Here is a 23,865-nt window from a genome sequence, read left to right as displayed (position 1 = left end):
CCTACACAACAATCAACCGCCTATGAATTTCAGCCGGCTTAATGTTTTAATGGCTTAAAATACATAAGACTCTACGTATTTCACAGTAGGCGGCAACATCGATTTTCCTATTCATTTTATAACGTAATAACCCACACGAAATCAAAGATACTACAACGCGACAACTTACAGACAACAACGCAGTGTGTACATTACTAGCGTAGTCATAAACGACACAGGTTCGCCTACTTTAAGGAGAGAAATTTCCCAGCGGTCTTTACTTAGAGATATTCCTCGTGTGTGTGTTTAAATAAATTTAAAAAATTAGGAAAAATATTATACTTTATGCAAAATTGTCACCCTTACGCTCTTTAATTAGAGCATAATTAATACAAAGGGTTTGTATTAATAAATAAATTAATAACGATTATAAAATCGTTATTAATTTACGAAATGAAAGTCCGTATAAATAATTTAGTAATTTAAGAAAAGTTACTCGACACTAATCTATAGAATAACATAACTGATTTAGATTTAGCTACATAATTAGGTAGCTAAAACAAATTATGTTTGTACGGAGGTTTTAAATAAAATAAAATAAAATAAATACATTATTTAATAAGATTGGCGAATAATTTTATATTATAGATAAAGCGATCAGACGGACTAACTATCTAGTTTGCAGACCAATTCGCTACATTTTCCAGTGAAGTAAATAACTGCATAATAAAATACACAAATAAAAGTAAATATTTATAATATACCTGCGTTGAATTTCGACCAAAGGCTAAATTTTAGCTTTTTACGAAGCTTATAGCGTTGTGAAACGACATGGAACTATATTTTTGCATCGTGTTATTTTAACTTAAATCTATTTCTAATTTGTAATGAAAAATAATTATTATAATAACTCTTTTCACTTAAGCCATCTGTAAACCACTTATTTAGGGTTTACGTTTCTTCCCTAGCTTACATCCTACTGATACTTCATTATAACTCTTGCTGCTTCCCTTCTCTCCTTTGAGGTCCTCACTCCTTCTCTTCTGTTACTATCCTACTATCCTGAAAATCTTTAAACTCTGACTGTTTCTCTGTACCTTACTCTATCCAGAATTTATTTTCATTCCCCTTTATCTCTTCATATTCTTAATAATTCTCTCAATCGACTGGTTTTTATTATTTTTTTTTATAGACTTCAAGAGAGAGTCCTTGTACGAAGTAAAGGAAGTGTTGTGATCGCAAAAAATTTAGGTTTTCATATTTGAACGGAAATATCCATTTTAATCATCCCTGAATCCATTTTGATTAGTTTCGTCGTGACGTCTGTACGTACGTACGTATCTCAAAAACGATTAGCCGTAGGATGTTGAAGTTTTGGATTTAGGACTGCTGTAACATCTACTTGTGCACCTCCCCTTTTGATTGCAATTCACTGGCCCAAAAGTGTCCAAAAAAGCCTAAAATCCACTAACTTTGGGGTTTGAATTTTTTCTTAACTGCAGTAATAAGCTCTCATTGAGAGCATTTCAACGATTTATCATAAATGGTACTTATTTTCACTGGTTCCAGAGTTGTAGGCAAATGAAATTTAGATTTAGATTAATGAAATATTTAGATCTTACAAGGGGGAAGAAACAACGGTTCGAATTCGACTTCATTTTTTTCTGGTTTAAATTTACTAATTTATTAATAATTATTAACCTTTGATTGCAAAAAATTTTTATGATAACTAATATTCAATAATATAAAAAAAGATAAATATAAAAAAATTTTATGTTCCTTTTCATTTTAAAATAAAATCTGTATACGCAATTTAATATGCATACAAGGAAGTCATGTGGTGACCACATCAGATTTTTTTCCATTACATTCCATTCATTTTATTTTAAACAGCTCATTCTGTGGGTCTCAATATAAATCATCGTCTTTCATTAACTTTTTGTTGTAGTACTGTCCTGAATATTTTCTTTTCCGGACTCTGAGTACGTGCAATGCCGTTCAGAGAATGTTCTCTATTGCGTACAATATTTCTGGTCTCACAAAACGGACTTTTTGTTATAGATGTTTTTTGACAGCTTATATGCTATTTCCATTCTCTATTTCTTATTATGCAGTGTTTTTTTCTTTGTCATTCGGTCGGATGTAATCTCTCAAACTACTTGAATTCTTCTCTTCACTGTTCCATTTTTATTTTTATCTTCACTCTTCTTGTTGCGATGAACTCCGTTTTTTTCAAGAGATATTTAGGCCAATCATCACAGCAACTTCTATTACTATCTCTTTACGTTTTAGCGTTCCTAAGATTTTCTAAGAAAATGCTATATCGTTTGCAAATACAAAAGTGAACTTGTACCTTTTTATTTGTTGTACCCAAGTACAAGACCTTTTGCATCTGCCTCTTCAACTCTTTCATCCGTTCTTCGATAACTTTCCTCAGGAGACAGTTGAATAAAAGCGGTGAAATTCCACCGTCTTGTCTAACTCGTGACCCGATTTAAACGGTTCTGATAATTTCAGCAAGAATTTAACTTTTGAGACCGTTTTTTGTTAATGTCATTAATTCTCCTTTTTCTTTATGATATCGCCACATAAGATATGCCATGCCTGACCAGGATTCGAACCCGGGAGCTCCGGATGAAACGCCGAGTCGCTACCGTATCACAGAGATCGATTAAATTAGGTTTAGTGTTTTCTTATCTATTCCTACTTCTTCCAATATTTTAAAAAGTGATTTTCAATCGATACGGTCATTCGCTTATTTGAAATTTACGAATGTTACACGCGTATGTTTACGGTTTTATTCCTGCGCTTCAGGATGGATTTCAATGAAAACATCTGATCTTATTTAAAAAAATCTTACTTAATTAAATCACATCTTTTTACGTAAAAATAATTTCTATTTATAGAAAAAAAGTTAAAAAAAAAAACTTTTTAAACTTTTAAAAACCTTTTAAACGAAAGGAATGTTTAATGGTATACTACTGGATGGATAAAAAACTGTCCAAAATTTGCCACGACAGATTAGGAAATCATGATAGAAAACATACCGGACAGCGTGAAAAAATCAAAAATCATTCACATTAAAAAATCATTCCACATTAATAATACATTCAACAACAACTTCAACCAATAGGTAAACGGCAAATGTAAAAATACGAACATAAAAAGGGTTTTTTATTTTAAATAAATTTATTGGAAGATGTGTTAAGTATGTCGGCGATTTATTAAAAATGACAACGGAAACCATTAAATATAATACTTTATAGTACGGTTTTGGAATAATTTATTATTGTATTCTTTTTTTTTTTATTATTATTTTAATAGGGTTTTTTCTTTACGATTATTATTTTTTGGTTATAATTATTGTGCTGTGTTATACAAAAGCCCTCAACTGTCAGGTTCGATACAGCTGTATTTTTTTATTCTATTTAGAAGAATTTTTATTTCAGCAGAAATGATTATTTATTTTATCTACTAAAATATTCTTTAAATGTTATTATAATTCGTTTATTAGACCGATTCAAATTCAAGCGAGTCACTTCCTGGTTTTATTTTGTACGCGGAGAATCCTAGAGTATTATCTTTTTACACTTCCTTATTTTCAACCCGAAGCGTGTTTATAATAGTCGTTGCAGTAGGTCAATGGACTGTACTTTAATAATGTAGGTCAGTCAGACAACATAGTAATAACGTGACCTAAGACAAAAATACTGTATTGATAGTAACGGATAATTTCTATATACGGGCGCAGTTATACAACGATTATAAACTTACAGGATGATTCCGAGTCGTGAATCGAACCGGCGGCGTTAAGCATATCAATTTGCTGCATTGCCAGATGAACTATTAGTACGATTACATTTAAATTAAAGAGAATATAACAAAATAGGAGAAATTTTTAGTTATAACCTAAACGTTACGTAAATATTATATTTATAAAGTAAAATTACATAAAGAAATTACAATTACACAATTTGTTTACTTTTTTTTAATAAATTTCAATAGTAAAATTTATTAACGTAATTATTAAATAAACAGTTTTTATTATTATAATTATTTTTTTAATAATCTTTAATTTTTAATTGCAGATGAATATCTACAAACCGAATTAAAAGAGCTAGGAGATTTAGTAGCTGAAGATAAAATTGGTACAATAAGAGTGCAACGTAACGCAGACCATTCTCAAAATCAGGATGTAGCAGACGATTATTTCAAATGCAAACACAGGAATTTGAAGGTCAGTATCGTAACTACATAGCAGGCATTTGGCCGACAGCTCTTCAGCTATAATATATTGTATTACGTATATATACATCTACCCACACGCAATGATACAACTTGGCAAATGTATAATAAGCAGTTGTGCCAACTGTAATTTAAAAAACCTTAAAAGTACATAATAAATAAAAAGAAATTACTTTTTTATAATAAAAAAACAACATACACGCAAACCTTTATTTATAATAATCATATTAAACAAATATGTTTTTATTTAAAATACGTACAACCCACTTGTACGTAACTTTTTTTAATGTTGGATAGAAAGACAAAGCTTTACTTAATGGGCTATCGAAGTAGACCGCAAAATAAGAAAACGTTAAAAACGGTTTACAAAAACTTTAAATTAATATTAGATAGCTATTTCGATTGCTAAAAATAAGGCATCATTACAAATCGAGGTAATATTGTTTCTTAATTCACTTTAATTTTATACACTATTTCCATCTGTACATCTACTGATTATTTAACAAAACGAGATAAGCATCTAATTTTGAATTAAATTTTTATTTTCCAAGAGATGTTAAAATAATATATAGTAATATTTTAAAAGATTCATTTCTGTTATCGGTTTGTTTTGTTGTTTCGTAGTCTTGCTGTGGAAAACTTAATATAATGAAAAATTACGGAGAAAAAGGAAAACCATATGGAAAGGAATGTTACGAAAAAGTAATGAACGATTTCAAATCCATTCAAAATTCTTCCGCACCTTCAGACGATGGTATGTAGAAAATTACGTAGCTCAAATACTCTCTCTCTCTCTCTCTGCATAAATATTATCCTTATTTATATATATATATATATGTGTGTGTGTGTGTGTGTGTGTGTGTGTATACTTAATCTTAAATGATTCTCATTAATAATTAATTTCTTATGGTATATTATTTATTGAATTTAATTATTATTCAACTACTTTATTAAACATTAGGTGTTTAGCGGAATCCTCTTAGGCTTCTATTTTAGCTGTTGTACGTGAAGGAATAATTTTAGTTAGTTTCTACAAAATATAAGCCCGTCCGGTATTTTATTTTCAACATAGAACGGTTTTACACCATATCCTCACAATAAACACCGATTCTTTAACTTCGAAAATTTTAAATATAAGTCTGACATCCCATAAAAGTGTCTAGATATTTACGTTTTACAGTCAAATTAAAATCAATCCAAAATCATCATCATACTGTTATCTTCCCTGAGGCAGGTCTCCATTAAACGTCTCCATTTTCCTTTACTTCCAGCTTTTAAGAACCTGATACCTTTTACGCTTAAATCGTTTATAATTTTTATTCTTTTTCAATTCACTCTTTTTGCGACTTTCAGAGATCCTTTTAGCATCGTTTTAATTAATTCTTCTCTATATCCTGACCCCCGTAGGGGAAGATACCCTCCGTTCGTAGCCCTTATGGGCTTTATCAGAGGTCATGTTCGAAACCTCGGCTTTTGACATATTCCAGTCCGCCTCGGTCAGGATGCCACGAGTGACATTCCCACCGGTGTACTACTATTTAATGAACTGAAAACAAAACACATATTACCAAGTTTTAAGTAAGACTGAATGGATCTAACTAAACAAAGCAACTGAACTACCTACCCGTAGAAGGTAAAAGTGAGTTCAACACACAACAGGAAACATAAAAATATTACAAGGAACAATAACAACACAGTTACATTGAAACAAAACAACGGACAAAAACATAATTAATAAAACAAATCAACAAAAACAGAATACAAGAGAAATCCAAGCAAAGCTCTAAATCCCCTCAATAATCCTTTCCTTTTGTTAAGTACACGATAAAACTCTACAACATTGCCCATTCGGCCTGGCCTTCCAGTTTACACGGAGATCCAACGCCGACCCGATAAGATCAAGCCGACAGATGGTCTCCGTGCGCATTAAATCGTACTTCGAGCATTCATAAAGAACATGGTAAATGTCATCCAATTGTCCACACTGAGGACATATCCCAAAATCTATCAGGCCGAATTTCTGCAGTCTGTCCCTAAAAGCACCACGGCCAAAAAGAAATTGCGTCACATATTTATTAGGGTGCACCCAAGAAGCGTCCCGCAAATCAGCAACATTTGGAAAGAGATCATGCGTATAACGCCCACCCTCTGTCTCATCCCATCTGGCCTGCCACAAGGCATTGCCATGTTATTCTCAAACTTTATCCGAAATTAACTCGCCGGACTTCTTGGCAACATACCGCTGCTGCTTCTCATATGCAATCAAATCTATCGGTTTCACGCCTGCAATCACCAAGATTGCCTCCCGTGAAATAATACGGTAACCATCCGTTGTTATATATATCACGTCCAACTATTTTTGCTATTTTGAATTCTTTTAAATTCTATTCTTATATAGTAATTCCTGGTCGAAACGTAGTTCTGAGCGCCTTCTTTGATTATAATTAAATAAACTAACATAACAAAATTTATTCCATTAAACGTGTAATAACTGATCATTTTTTTCAAATAGTTAAACAAAAATCAAACTCGATATCTCTGTAACTTAAAAGATTACTTTTAAGCATAATTCCGTAACTTAAAAGCCTAGTGAAAAATACATTACAACCTATTTGGAATAATTCCGGCCAAAAAAATAATATCCATAAGCCTTCCCCCGTAAATACAGACTTATCAGCAAATAACATCTTGATTACTGTTAGAATTACCTAAATACTCGTACTTCTGGAACATAAAGATTAATAATAACCTACAAATGTCATATATCAATGATATTTACTCGACATTCTGTCTACAGTTTAGAGACAAAATCAGAGAATTGTCTAGACCCCATATTTAATCGATTATCTATCCCACATTTTTTTAAAAATAAAATCATTTTTATTTGTATAAAAAACTCGTAAATTTATAAAAACAAGGATATTTGCATTTTCCCCCATCCTAATAAAACAGAAAAAATTAAATTAATCTAATGTAGTGTAATTAAGCACAGTTTCACGTGCGTTGATGAAAAAAGATTTTCTTTGCAATTAATTGAATTTTATTTAATTAAAAAATGACATAAAACTTTTTAAAAAGATATTAATATAGACATAATCCACTTGTCATGTATCGCTAACTTAATTTATAACGCAAAATAAATTCACAAAAAGAATATGCAAAGGTACCGATATAAACACAATGTTATCTGATGGTATTCTACATAAATACTTTTCATACCAATAATCTGATTCATAATTGGCATACTAATTTAAAAAAAAAATTATGTTTTAAGTATATTTTTATTAAAAATAATCGTTAAAATTAACATTTTCAGAACACGTTAAATCCTCTTATTTGTAAAATAAATGAAAACTTAAAAAACTTTAAGGAAAAATTAATAAGAAATAGGTCAAATATAAGAAACAGGTCAAAGTCTACATTCCTTCGCGTTACGATGAGAGAGCATGTCCGTGTATCTCAGTAGGTTAATAGTAAACAAGAGTTGAAAGAAAGTAAAACAGATTTTAACTGGATATTATTATTTAGATTCTATTTTAACATGAACTTGAACTTGAGTAAGCTTAATTTTTAATATATTAATGGGTAATTATACACTACAATTGTATTTTTTATATGGAAAAAAAATGTTTTTACGAAAACTTTTATTGTAAATTAACAACACAAAAAAGCTTTATCAGTAGTAATTTAATGGAGAGTACATTCATAAATAAATGAAAGTAAATTTATTTACATAAAATAAAAATAAAAAATACTAAATTTAAAATAACTTCGTAAATTGTAATCGTAGTAGTACTTGATCGGTAAATGCAAGAAACATATTAAACGTATACTAAATGATCATTCAGTATCAAACGTATTAGGTTCAAATCGTAGGAAATGCAGTTACTTTTATACGGATTTGAATACTATTCGTAGATCGTGGATACCGGTGTTCATTGGTGGTTGGGTTTCAATTAATCATACATCTTAGGAACGGTCGACCTGAGACTATTTAAGAGTACACCTCATTTACATTCATACATATCATCCCCAATCATCCTCGGAAGTAATACCTTACGGTGGTTCCGGAGGCTAAACAGAAAAAAAGAAAAAATAGGATTCTATTCTGAAAAACGAGAGTATCGAACTTATTAAACGAAATTAATCGATTAGTGTTAAATATATTGCACGAATCAGTATCAAACGTAAATTTAAATAAATATGAAATTCTGAAATTGTAGTTTAATGGGCAAAAAAAAAAGAAAAGGTAAATGTAACTAACCATTTGAAATAAGGTGTTACAGAAATTATTAGAAAATTAGATTGACTGGTACAATGAAACGCCGATTTTCCGGATGTCCCAGCTATCCGTAATGCTTATATTCGCACTAGGCAATTTAAAATACATTACTACGTTATTTAAAAATATCTAAAATACTATTCATATAAAGCCCAACTAACAGGAAGTTTATTTTTATCGATCGTTTTTACTGAGTTTTTTAATTGATTCTTTTAAAATTCCTATAGCAAAAAATATACATAGATTTAGATCTATATTTTTACTAATCTAATTATAAACAAATAGTAGGTATAAAACACGTAATTTTATTTTAAACAAAAGAATTGTATTTTAACTGCAATTATGCCAAACAAAAACTATCTAAAATTATTTTAACTAATGATAAATATACAAGAAAAAAGGAGAAGAAACATTTTCTATAATATATGTATACTCATAAGCATTGATGATGGATTACAATTACATTCAAATATTTACAGTTACGAGATTCCTTCACATTTTATTCTCAAAAAATATAAGAAATAGAAAATTATGAATTTTCACCTCGCTAAAGATTATTTTAAAGGATTAATTTTAAAATGTTATCAGAATTTCTGCTAGAACATTGAATAATAGTAAAATACGAATTAACCCTGCCTTTATTTCATATTTTTATTGTTGATATTTTATTATTGATAAGTTCAGTTCCGTTTCCGTGAAGCAATCCGAAAAAACGCCCGGATTTGTGGCGAAACAATTCATAGCTTTTGCACCACGATAATCCGCTTGCTCTCACTTCGTAGCTTGTTTGTCAATTTTTAGCAAAAAAAATCTGTAATGATACCCCAGCCGTCATATTCGCCAGACATGACCTCGTGTGACGTTTTTCTATTTCCAAAAATTAGAACCTTAAAGGGCCGTCGGTTTACAAGCATACATGAGATTAAAAGCGAACAGCTGATAAAGGTAAACATTATTCCAAAGATCGAGTTCTAGAAGTGTTTCGGGTATTGGAATAAGCTCTGGCATAAGTGTGTAATATCTAATGGGGACTCCTTTGAAGGGAATAACCCTTAATGTAGACGAATAAATAAACTTCTTTCCAAACAACTCGTATTGTTGTCTTCTTTTTATTATTATTATGTAATTTATTCTTTATCCGCTTACTAATATATGTTTATTATGTTCTTAAATTTAACTGCTCATTAAAAATGTGTTCTCTTTTTAATGGTACGACAAAACATACTGCTATACTTAATTATCGTTAAAATAATTAATTTAGAAAAAAAGTATTTTATTGATTATTAGATAAACTGTTTGAAAGCGGCTATAATCATTTTGTAAAGTAATATCTTTCAGATATTTATGTTTCTCTTCCAAAAACGCTTCATTCATATCTTTAATTATATATTCTATATGATACACACGTAAGTAAAGATTTAAATTAAATGACATACGGAATAAAAATGTTTGTTTTAAAAGAATTTTATCCTAAAAATAGAATGATCGATGAAAACGCCATTTCAGCTTACATTGTTACGACAGAAACCAGTTACACAGGAATGCCGTATGCTCGTGCTCGTGGATAAAAGGTATACAAAAATTATGTATGAATTAAATATATTCATTACCATTTTAATTATCGACATTTGTTTCAATATCTGTATTGTTCTTCGATCGATATCTAAAGCTTACGTAACTGTTTTTCATTCGTTCTTTTCTTTCTTAAGTCCTATAAACTTAATTACTATATTTCTTATGAAATAGAAATTGTAAAGTAATATAACATTCGAAGAGAAATAGTGAAGTAAAACAAAAATAAACATAATTGAAAGTTTTCATAATCTAAAATTAAATATATTAAAATTAATTTAGATCGGGTAAATAAAATTCACGTTTAACAAATAAATATATAATTTATAAACTTAATTTTGATTTCACAAACTACTATTAGAATTTCTACCGTAACGAAGCGCTGGAAACATTTAGAATTGAAATTTTGGTATTGTATAAGCGTCAAGTAGATAGGTTTGTTTGTATACACGTGTTGCAATGCAATTAACATGGGAAATTTAATGCTTAACCTCTAACGAGCTGTGTAAATGATGCCACCAACCCTGGGACAATATCCAAATAGAATCATGATTCAAACTAATGTGGCTTTCTATGCGGCCCACCAGAATTTCCAATTAACGCTTCGAATAAAGATGTTACGTTACACATATTTCTACCATATATATTCATTCAATTGTACAATGAAAATTGCTATATTCCAATTTAATAATTGTTAACTAAAACAGGGTAAATTATAACCTCACAAAATCAAACGGCTGTTTTTCTGAACGTGGATATTTAATTCGTAAACAGGATTTCATTTATTTTTAATCAAAAAGTTTTATTTTACACTAGAGGGGCATTTTTCACCCGGAAGAGAGAGCATCATCAATGTATAGCCTCCTGTATTTGTTTCTCGAGTTAAACCGGATGTTGTTATCTAGATCAGAATCAAGATACAATTATAATATTATTGGGTAAAACAGATTCGTTTTGGTTTTTTCTAACCCCAGAGTAGTGCAGATTTTTTATGAATAAGACCAGTAGTGCATATATATATTCTTTAGTCTTAAAATAGTAACAGATTTTTTTACCCATTATAGTTATTAATGATAGATATTAATTCTATAGCGTGTGAAAAAACAGCAAGCCTGATCGGAATTCGATTCCAGAACTTTCCGCATGAAAGAAAAAGATTCTACCACTTCCCACTTCGCTATAAATGTCAGAGTTGAATTATTTTATATATATGTGTCTGTAATCGAATGAACTAGGAGTAATACAGGTCGAAATAATCTCTACTTTCTAGATATTTAGGTAAAATGTTACTAGCCTTTGGCAACAATACTATTAAAATGATATTCGTTGGAACGATCATGAAAGCCCCTACTACAATCCTTCATCAAATTTTCTATTGTTTGGACGTGTCATAATCGGGAAAAGGAATCCATCCCCAATTTATGCAGCACATCTTTCTTGGTCGGTCATCGGTCTTTCTAGCACAGTTCGTGATCTACGTGGAAGCTAGAAAAACAGGGTCTTCTTGTAAGAAACCTTAGCTTAAAGTTACGAACAGCTTCTTCCTACTGTTCCATTCATGTGTACTTAATACCAAAACCACACTGCTTCCAGTCAACCAACAGAGGACAATCGATTCATAAAAATGTTGACACGAGGGATTAGTAATATTGGATTTTCATTTATGGTTTTCCGTATCTTGTTCAGGGCACCCGTCTTTAATAGTTTAGAGGAGCAGATATAAGAAACTAACAGCCAGCCAGTTTGAAACTGGGAAATAAGATTTCCCTTAGGTTCTCAGGGCATAGTTGAGCTGGGCATCAAACCATGGTGTGTAATAAGCATTTTCTGAAGGACTATGAGAGCACTTGGCGTATAATATTACAAATGATACAGAGTGCTATAACAAAATTTGATGAAATCAAAATAGTGGGCAACAGAAAAAATTTATTCCATTCCAAAGAAAAAGATTTTCAAAACACACGGTACATAAATACTTACAAACATAAATCATGTAGAATAGATAAAAAGAAGTACCTCCATAACCGTCACATTACTTTGAAGTCGAACGGGGTGGGCTGAAAATGGCAAATTATGGAATTCGTAGACTTACTAATTCAAAATTCAAACAATTCGTATTATAGTCTAAATATATATAAAGCAGAATCATCTAAAAATGTTTGTAAATAAATAGAGAAAGTCTACTATTTGGAAGACTTTTTTTCAACTGAAAAAACACAAAATATAAAAGCTGCCATAAGAAATTTAAGTAAATAAAGACGCTGTATAGAGGTTAAACAAATACGTATGAAACTAATTCAGAAACAATAAAACAAAAACCTAGTTCTTAAATTAAAGTTTTGTTTCGTCCTTTTTATAACAAGTTCATAGTTTTTTAACAAGTCCGTTATTTTTATTTGCATAAAGAGTTCTTTTCCTTTTCAATGGTAACCTAGAAAACCTTCAGTAATATCATTCAACAAATCAATTAACTTTAACAATTCAGTTTATTTTGTTATTTCTAACATCCACTCAGTATTTCTTGTACTTCTCTGTACGTTAACCATTATTTATCTATTAAAATCCACACTTCGATTATTTTTTTTTAATTTTAAACATAAAAGACCATTTCTTTGCCGGTAAAAATTTTTCATTTAAAATTAATTTTAAATTACATTAAATCGTCGTCCGATTCTTTTGTAATTACCAGATAAATTCTGAGAAGTTGTTTTTGTATAAATATGTATGACTTGAAAACAGAGACGTCCTTGTGTTACATTATGTGTAAGTTAAAACCGACTTGGAATTTATTATTGCTACATAGAAAAATATATACATTGTGCTAAACTGATAAAGAATATTATATTGTTATATTATATTATATTGTTATACGACATTTTTTATTAATAAAGGATCTAAAAGAAGTCATTTCTATCTATCTATTACATTTATGCACAAGTACGTCTGAAAAACCATAAAAACATACTCAATTGGATGAGTAATTATAGAAATATAATTAGTAATGAGTAATTAGTAATTAGGAATACAATAACGAAAAAATTGTAACACTATCGTTGGAAAAAATCCTTGTTCCATCTTTTTTTCAATTTTTTGTTAAAATATGTATATTTTCTTGATATCTGATTAGTTGATTCTTGTGAACAGGCAATAAAAGTAAAATATTGAAAATAATTATGTTACATCGTTCTTTTATAAAAGGATTTTTTATCGTTTATTCCAATTTACGAGTGATTTATACGTAAATTTTAGACTTTTTACTAAACGAGACATTTTGATTGGAAGTTAATTTTCATAATGATCTTATACTCTATTAGTAATTTAAATTATGTTAAAGAAACGCCATAATGTTGTCTTATTTACGGCTCAATGGAGGAAGTGTAAAAAATTCAGTCTCTACAACAGAAGAGAATACACTTTTTATTCCGTTAATGAAAATATAATCAATCTTTCTTATAGGTATGATACATGAGAGATACGAGCGTTAAATTTCAGAATTACGATCTCTGTTAATAATTATGTTAGTTATATACAATATCTTTGTTGAAAACAATAAACTTGACGCTTATACGACTGAATTTTTTCATGCCTCCCTTCTTTTCCTAGTAAGCGTGGCAGAGGATGCTTGTTACTCTACGGAATTTCCATTTCACAGTGACCGATACCTCATGTTAGGTCTTACACAAGCAATTCAGTTACCGGCATCTAAAATATATATAACTAGTTATATCCGCTTTATTTTATTAATAATTATAAAACTTTTTAAATAGGATTTAATCGATTCGTAATACTATAAAATTTCAGTACATTTTAACAGGTTATACATACTTACTTATTGTCAATAATATTACATTAAACGATTAATCATTGCCGGTCTCCTTAGCGCGAGTGGTAGCCTCTCGGCCTTTCGTCCGGAGGTCCCGAATTTTCATCTCATCCTCTGAAGCAATACCTATCGGCGGTCTCGAATGCTAAAAAAAAAAATATATATATATATATTGACAATATAGGTTTCCGCATTAAAATTTCCTGTAATTGGATAATTGAGTATCGAAAACTTAATAATTCTAGGTAATAACTAGTACATTTAGGTAATAACTAGCGCACATGAAACGGTTATTATTATATTCAAATATTAATAACAAAGAAATACAGATTCATGAACAAAATAAAAACGAACAAATGTAAATGAAAAATACAATAAATTAAGAACAACAGTATAAGTAACTGTCATGTGGATCGAATAAATATGAAATGGACACAATCACTCGCAGACGCACACTGCGCACAAAACCAAATTCTCACGCGTGCTCAGTACACAGACATCAAAAGGTTCGTTGCGACGTCACGTCCTTGCCATTCTTAATACAATTAAAGTAACTTACCGAATCGAATTTTATAATAACGATTTTTATTGTGTTATTCTTTTCAAAATAACAAAATAAAAATTGGCAAAAAACTCTTGCATTATTTTGTTACTGACCTATAAACGTCTACCACTTATTACAATACTAGTATTTGTTCAATGCGACTAGATGTCATGTTCTGATCAATTATATCTTTTTCTACTTTCTAAAGTCAATAACCTTTCTTATTATATTTACTTTCTTAACCTATTTATTATATTATTTTTATACATTACTTGTCAATCGATTCAATTTTTTTTTTTTTTTTTAGTGTGCCGCAAAGAGCAAAAAAAAATTTCTTTAATTTTCATTAGAGTTTATAACAGAATTTTTAAAGAAAAATGATCGGCATGATTTTGTAAAATAAGTTTCTCTCTATTTTCATTTTTTTTTTTCTTTATAAGTTTACAATTAAATTTGAAGTTTTATCGGCTAGCCTAGTCTAATTCATATTAAATTTAGTTTACGCTTTCTAAAAGTGTTACCTTCTTCTTCTGGTATTCCGTCCTTGTTCTCTCTCTCTCTCTCTCTCTCTCTCAATTATTACATATGCGTAAATTTTATTTCAGTTAAGAAAAAAAAATTTCTATAATGTAATATTTTAATGCCCATTTTTGAAAATTACGGTCTCGTATTACGAAAGTAATTGTCTCCTAAAGCTACCAAATACCATCGAATTTATTTTTTTCCTCAGAATAACCGTACATCTCTAGAAGTAAACAACTAGAGAATCATAACGAGAAAATTTCACTAAGAATTAACTAATTTAATCCACCGGGTTGGTTTATTGGTGAACGCGTCTTCCCAAATCAGCTGATTTGGAAGTCGAGAGTTCCAGCGTTCAAGTCCTAGGAAAGTCAGTTTTTTTTACACGGATTTGAATACTAGATCGTGGATACCGATGTTCTTTGGTGGTTGGGTTTCAATTAACCACACATCTCAGGAACGGTCGAACTGAGACTGTACAAGACTACACTTCATTTACATTCATACATATCATCCTCATTCATCCTCTGAAGTATTATCTAAACGGTAATTACCGGAGGCTAGACAGGAAAAAGAAAGAAGAATTAACTAATTTAAGTAAGATTTTTTAGTATTAAAAATTGCTGTATTAAATGTTGTGTAAAACAATTTGACGGAATGTTACACAAAAAAAGTCTTACTTCATCAACTACATAAGTAAACATTTTTCATTTTTATCCCCAGCAAATAATAAATAAAAATGTTTTTTTTGTTTTTTTTAATGTATGTACTTTGATCAACCGAGTAAGAATATGAGTATAAAAATTAATAACAATCTATTATATAACGGATGAAATAATATTTGCAAATAAAAACTTCATTAAGTATTATGCACCAGTATAGTCTATGTTATATAAATTCTTGGTGAGAGATTTATTAGTCTGCGCCCTGTCTTACTAACAAAAATTACAATAGGAATTACAAAGATAGTTACTTAATAAAATTGATTGTAATAATTATTCTTAGAGGTCTTCTGGTATAAATATAGCAAAAGTACGTTATTTAAAAGAACTTTTATTCCCTCATAATAACGAATACTTTATAAATGTTCTTATTCGGCAAATCAAAACGTACATAATTATTTTTTGTAATTTTTAAAAATAATAATTATTTTTTTATCATTTTAACAGTTATCCTTTGTAAAATGGATGATAAATGATAAGAAAATTTGATCCAGAAACGCCTAAGCGTTTTTATAAAATTTTGATAAAATCGAATTACTCTATATTTCAAATTCAGGTTTGACATTAAGAAAACATCAGCTACGAAGTAAAATAGCGTACAGATTAATCTGAACACAGGGAACTTTTGTTTATTTCTATGTTGTGGCAATACTGCTTGACCACGGACATTTTTTAAGTTGTCTGTGTAATGTGAGGTTATTGTTCTTTGGTTATTTAGCAATTTTCATGTAATAAATAGAGTTTTGTGGAACTATTTTTCACTTTTTATTACAAAATCATATTTTCTGTTCTGTGTGTCTTGAATATGTAATAATAGAGTTAACTCCAAGAAAGCGTTCGAAAATTACTTCTCTTCTTGAGAATACCAGTATGACACAACGGCAAATAGCTTCTGGGTGTGATATTAAATCGAAGAGAGCAAAAGCTATTTTTAAAACAATTTAAAGAAACCGATTACTTTTCACCTCAAAGGAAAGGCAAACATGGCCGTAAAAGAAATACTACTTCAACAGAGAATCTGTTATTAAGGAGAAAAAGTAAACTTGATACAAAATTATTCGCTGTGGACTTAAATCGATAATGAACAGCCAGTGGAACAGATTTACACATGACAACGGTTACACGCCGACTTCTTGCACTTGGACGGAAGGCTTGTTGGCCAGATAAAAATCAGCTTTTAACAACGTTCCAAGAAAGGTTCTTCTGGCTTAAAGCACATGTCCAGCTACTGGACTAAAGAAGTCTGGAAAAAATGTTATGCTTTTCAACGATTCACATTTTTATGTTCAGGGTTTCATACGTTAGAAAAAAATCAGATGAAAATACATCACCGACTCATATCCAACAATCAGTTAAACGTCCCCAGAAAAAAAATGATTTGGGGCTCTTTTACAGTTGAAAGCTCTTGGTCATAACTTCCGGTGGATGGTATGTTGAAAAATGATGGAAAGGCTTGTGATAAAACTTCAAAACAAATTCCCGGAAGACAACGGAGTGTTTCAACAAGATTTGGTCCCACGCCATACTATCAAAAAAAGTGGAAAACTTTTTTGAAGAACGAAACGTTGAAGTGCTCTCGTGGCCAAGCAACTCTCTTAACTTACTTGACTTAAATCCGACCGTAAATCGTTGGACAATACTCAAATAACGACTGTCAAAAATGAATTGTACCATAAAAGTTGAGTTCATTAAAGCTATAACATCGGTATGGTTTCACGATAAAGAAATCAAAAGAATGTGTAGTACACTTGTCGAATAGAGCCAAATCGTGTACGTGAAGTGATTAAGAATAAAGGAAGATATATTTATTACAAGATATTTACAAATTGTGCAGGTACGGTGTTTTTTACTTCCTTGTACGAAGTAAAGGAATTATTCTGATGGCGAAAAATTTTGGTTTTCAGATTTCAACGGAAATATCCATTTTGACCAAGCCTGAATCCATTTTCACTAGTTGCGCTGTGACTGTAAGTACGTAAGTACGAACATACGTATGTATCTCGCATAACTCAAAAACGATAAGGAGTAGAATGTTGACATTTTGGATTTAAAATCACTGTAACAACTAGTTGTGCACCTCCCCTTTTGATTGCAATCGACTGGACCAAACGTGTCCAAAAAAAAAAACCCAAAATCAAATAAGAAAATTGACGTGGATTTTTACGTTAACAGCAGTAATAAGTCCTCAATGAGATTTTTCAACGATATACCATAAGTGGTACTTATTTTCAGTGGTTCCAGTTACAGCCAAATAAAATTTTAATTAATGATATATTTGGATCTTACTTGGAAGGCACAGGGATCTAGGGTTCTTTGGATCTTATTTGGAAAGTACACTGCGGCATCGGTTTGAATCCGACCAACTTATTAGTGAAATAAAATTTTATGTACGTTTCATTTAATTCAACATTTTTTTACAAAGGTTAATAATTAATAAATCAATATCTTTAAATTAAAAAATATATATATATGTATATGAAGTCGGATTCGAACTGATGCGTGCATGGTTACTTATCCGATACGTTCTCACTTTACTTGAGCGACGTGAAACAAAATTATTATATTAACTAACATAAAATGTTGATACGGACAACACAAAAAAATGTGATGCAATGTGGTGTTCACCACAATGTAATTGTGTAACTGTCCAATTTATTTTAAGAATTGGAAAATCGTATCGCACTTTCAAATGAAATAAGTTCAAATGAAGTGCAGAAAAACGTATGTATATGTAATTTAATAGACGTAAAAAGAAGTCATGTGGGGTCCACATAAGATTTTATTAAATACATCTGTGTTCGGATTAATTTGCACGCTACTGTAGTTGGATTTTTTACTTGCACGTTTTACAACGGATGTAAATTAGGGGTTAAATTAAAATAGAGTCAAAAAAAACTTTTTTTAATAGTTTTTAAAGAATAATTTCAGTAATGAAACGAAACCGCTTAGGTTAACAGAAAAGATTATGAGGAAATAAAATAAAATAATTTTCGATTATTTATATTATTTTTTATATTAAGACGCAAATTGTAAGCTTAAAACTCATCAGCGATTCATATAATGGAGTTTAGTATTAAAAAAATACCAAGGTCGTTCGTTTTTTATTTAATTTTGTTGCGTTATGTAGTTTTCCTGTATTTATAAATATGTGTGCGATGTTTACAACACTTTGAATAAATCAAAAACATTTTTCTCTTTTATTGTTTAATACGTTTGAAAATGTTATAAGTTACTAAATAATATTATGACTGAATCACCGTTTCCCCAACAAGCAGCAATTCTTTAATTCACTTGTAACGCATTCCTTCTCTAAGAAAGAAACTAATAAATTATTAATAAAATGTTCTTTATTTACTAATAAATTATTAATGAAACGTCCTTATTTCTTTGGCATCGTAAATAAATATCAGTTCTTGGTCGTGATCCAAGAAAGCTACTACTATTTGTTTACTTTTATTTAATAATACATATGTAGGAGTATTATATCATATACCGACACGTTTTTTAGCTATTAAAAATTAACTGATCAGGATAATCCACTGTGATTCCGTATTCAATTGATATTAACATTTAATTTAAATATCTGTAAGTTTAATTTCCGGTGTCGACGTGGATATTTTTTTTTATTTACATCGAATTGTCTCTTTTTTCACTTAAGATTTGCAATAAATTATTAAACAAAAATTTCATAATTTATCTTGAGGTTTTCTCCACTCGTATAATAAAATATTTTGCCTTTTCAATCGATCCCTAATTAGTAGATCGATGAAACTAAAGTTATCGATAAAATCTTAAATCGTCGATATACTTAACCATCAATTACTAAAAAGAAATAATTTTTTCAGATTTAATTAAGTCATTAAAAGTACTATGACTATGTAGTAGATAGAATCGCAAGACTTATTGTAACACGATAATACAGTAGAAAAAATAAAAATCAACGTGCACATATCTTAAAAAAATCAGATCATGTGTCGTCGATTCACCCTGATTACATCAATGGATAATCTGAATACCTTTGAATGTCGTTTAACTCCCACTCTTAGGCAGCACCGTATTTGATAAATGCAGCGCCAGGTTTCATCTCTGTAAGCCACATTCTGCTTGTCTGTTAGTCACATGTCGTCGGTCTATTAGCAAGTTTTTAGAACTCATCGGTAGTTACCGATTAAGTCCACTACTTACTAGGAATTAGATTCAGACGGGTAAGGGAGTCGACTCATTAGAGGAACAGAGTAAAACTTGTCGTCGACCTTTTTTTTAGATGATTAATTTACTACATAAGGTTGAAGCCTGTGCACGAGAATACAAAATGGAAATTTTTTAGCGTATGAAAAATGCCATGCCTGACCGGGATTATATCATTGCAATAGACCGGAACTACGATGGTTTTTATCGAAGGCAAATTTAGCTCGGGTACCTCTTTTTCTGTTTAGCTTCCGGAACAACCGTAACGTATTTCTTCAGAGGATGATGATTATGAATGTAAAAGAAGTTTAGTGCTGTACCGTCTCAGGCCGACCGTTCCTGAGATGTGTGGTTAATTGAAACACAACCACCAAAGAACACCGGCATCCACGATCTACTATTCAAATCCGTATAAAAGTAACGGGGATCTAAGTAACTAGGATTTGAATCTTAGAACTCTCGACATCGAAATCAGCTGATTTGCCGCCCGGCGGGTCAGTTCATGTATCACCAATAACTACCGTCACGCCAAACCCTGACGCCTTGTAAACTTCATATTCTATACGCGTCATCGCATAAGGAGGAACCTCCGCGCCGTTGAGCGAGCGATCCCATAGACCTGACCCGTCCCGGGACCATCCTGTGATCTCAGGAGAGTCAAATCTTATGTGTAATCTTATCTTTCTTCCTATCTGTTCTAAGCGCTACGGACCACCATTTACGCGATAAGCACAAATCTTTACCGGAACATCTTGTCGTTATCTCCATGTCGCTAAAACAAACTGGTCGTTCGTAATACTAGTCGTTTTCGTTTACGGACCTGCTCTCTGAATTGTAGAGACTTATTTTATTGAGATAATTAATTTCAACTAACATTATCCTAACAGCTAAGTTATTGGTGAGCCGCTGTATTCCAACTGCGTAACATTATGGGGCTGGAACTAAACTTGCAAAAGGAAGATAAAAACGAATGCAGAAAAATGAGACTCGGTTATATTTAATATTTCCCGATACTTTAAGGACAAGTCATTAAGAAGCTGCTTGCCGTTCATTATTTACTATTCCATCAAAATATTAAATAGAATTTAATTTGCATTGATCAGTCACAGTAGTTTTTTTTTTTTTGTTTCTTAATGTATATATTTTGGTTAAAAACCAGAACAGTTATATATATATATATATATATATATATATATATATATATTGTTTATAAATTCAATACGAAAGATTAACGTCTCCTAAAACAAAACAAATTCAAGGCTGTGTCACAATATACAACAACGATATTACAGCAAAAAGGCAGGGACGACGAGGTAGCGAGGGGGTGAAGGACATCCTCCTGTGGAGTCGTTCGTCCGAATTTGCCGGGATAGGCGGCGACGATGAGACACGATGACTCCGTTACCTTAGAGCTGTTAAGACCGAGACCCGGCTGCGGCCCCCTCGGAGGACCCGGTTAGAGGCAGGTAGCCGTTAAAAGACCGAGACCCGGTGCGGGCTCTCTTTGTGGGATATTCACATTGGAAGCAAGACATCAAGACCTAGACCCGGCCCCTAGGTGTGGTTCAAGAACGACATAGTCGGGGCTGGATACCTTGCCCTAGGGGTTACAGGCAGGCACTGAAACGATCCGTTAGAGTGGACAATCCCCTGGGCTGTGATGTGCTTCACGGTGAATCCAGTCTAGGGGGGTAGGGAAACAAGGTAAAAAAAAAAATTAAAAAAAAAATTGTAGACAAATTTTCAGTTCGTACCTTATTCTTTAAATACGCTATCATTAAACTTATTCATAGATTATATCTTAACATTACGATTGTAAAGGTGAAATTATATAATTAAAAAGTTTATTCGTAAGTTAAAACAAACAAGAAATTATAGCAATTTGTATTTAGGTTAAAAAGCTTAAATGAAATTTTATGTAAGCGTATCCAACCGTACATAATTACACAATGATGCAGGTGCTTTTCGTTGTATATTATTAACTGTATTCAAATGTAATTGAAAAAAGACCTTTTAAGGGAGATTATTTAATAAATCGACCGGGTAGAATAAGTTCTATTATTTTACCTTGGCTTGTTTATTTGTCTCACGATAATTATGAGGCAATTTTATTGCATTCAAAGCGTAATTTACGAGAAAATACTGCGATTCGAGTAAAAAATAAGCAAAGTATGTGTAATGCATAAAGAATTTTATTTATGCGTACGTAATCCCAAATAATAAACGAAAGACTAACTATAAATTAATTGTTGTTTACAATTTATTCTAAAAAAGGTTTTATTAGCGATAAATATCAATAAACAAGAATAAATTCTATTCAACACTATATTCTGGCTCGCCTTGACAAAATTCTATACGTCAATTTGATTGTATAACAAACATTAATTACATTAAATGTGATGAAACTCACACGAAAAAGACGAATTAAGAATTTTCAGAAGTAAACAATTTTTATCGATGTTATGTACTCGTATTACAGGAAATAATTATGAATTACTTTGATAAAAACCTCATCTAATAATATTATTAACAGAATGCAATTTTTTTTTCCAGATGATGGCATGATGGATATGTTCTCTTGTGAAAAAATCAAATTAGTAAAAATGAAACACATCGTAAGTAAATAAAATTAAATTTATTAAAATTAAATAATTTCTTCTTTTTTATGTCTTCAGTCGTTTGACTGGTTTGATGTAGCTCTCCAAGATTCCCTATATAGTGCCATTCGTTTCATTTCGGTATACTCCCTACATCCTATAACAATTTGTTTTACATATTTCAAACAATGCCTGCCTGCACAATTTTTACCACCTACCTCCAATGTCAAAGCCGTCGCTTTGACATTGGACATCCATTCCAGGATGGCTTAATATGTGGCCCGTAAATCTTGTTTTAACTATATTTTTCCAAATGCTTCTTTCTTCATCTATTTGCCGCAACTCCTGTTCATTTGTCACTTTATCCACCCATCTGATTTATAACATTCTCCCGTAGCACCACCTTTCAAAAACTTGTAATCTTTTCTACTCAGGTACTCCGATCTTCCAAGTTTCATTCCGTATAAAACTACGCTCCAAACATATACTTTCAAAAATCTTTTCCTGACGTTTAAATTAATTTTTGATGTAAGCAGATTATATTTCTGACTGAAGGCTCGTTTCGCCGTGCTATTCGGCATTTTATATCGTTCCTGCTTCGACCATCTTTAGTTATTTTACTTCCCAAATAACAGAATTCTTCTACCTCCGTAATCTTTTCTCGTCCTATTTTTGTATTCAGTGGTCCATCTACATTATTTCTACTTCATTTCGTTACTTTCGTTTTGTCCTTGTTTATTTTCATGCGGTAGTTCTTTCATAGGACTTCATCCATGCCGTTCATTGTTCCTTCTAAATCTTTTTTACTCTAAGCTAGAATTACTATATCATCAGCAAATCGTAGCGTCTTTATCTTTTCATCTTGTACTGTTACTCCGGACCTAAATTGTCCTTTATCATCATTAACTGCTAGTTCTATGTAAAGATTAAAAAATAACGGGGATAGGGAACATTCTTGTCGGACCCCCATTTTTATTAATTTCTTACTATTCAAAAACTAAATTACTGTACGGTTGCACCGTTCTTTTGAAACCCTTCTACATAAACTACCTGAAACTCTATTTAAAATTCCAAATAAATTCAACGTCATAGTGTGTGAAGATTTTAATGTTAAACTTCTAGACGATTCTAGTCTTGAGACGAAAGAATTTAACATGAACGAAGTTAGTTTTGGTTAGCAGGTCTAAACATTTCGATTTCCCAGCCGACCAGAATTACAAGGACTTCGGCCACCTGTATATATAAATAATACTTTAAAAAATGACCAAAAATTATGTTCGAACCTTTTTTGTAGATTACGATCTTACAGATCGTAATTATCAAATTGTAATGTCGTAATTTATTAATGAAAACGTGCAACGAGGAAATTATTACTTAATTATTACTAATTA

The 23,865-nt window shown here is 30.9% G+C and overlaps 1 protein-coding gene across 1 annotated transcript in view; it reads left to right on the top strand.

The window, feature by feature from the left end:
* Positions 1-23,865, top strand: part of LOC142318774 (uncharacterized) — an 81,365-nt gene that overhangs the window by 32,433 nt on the left and 25,067 nt on the right. Inside the window, exons 2-4 of the mRNA XM_075355231.1 lie at positions 4,068-4,216; positions 4,849-4,978; positions 22,431-22,492. Of these exons, the coding sequence (XP_075211346.1) occupies positions 4,068-4,216; positions 4,849-4,978; positions 22,431-22,492 (341 nt within the window). The remainder of the gene's footprint in view (positions 1-4,067; positions 4,217-4,848; positions 4,979-22,430; positions 22,493-23,865) is intronic.

This window comes from Lycorma delicatula, chromosome 2 (genome assembly GCF_047948215.1).
Source record: "Lycorma delicatula isolate Av1 chromosome 2, ASM4794821v1, whole genome shotgun sequence".
NCBI lineage: Eukaryota > Metazoa > Arthropoda > Insecta > Hemiptera > Fulgoridae > Lycorma > Lycorma delicatula.
The sequence above is the reverse complement of the archived record's forward strand: the minus strand, read 5'-3'. Positions and strand labels throughout refer to the sequence as shown.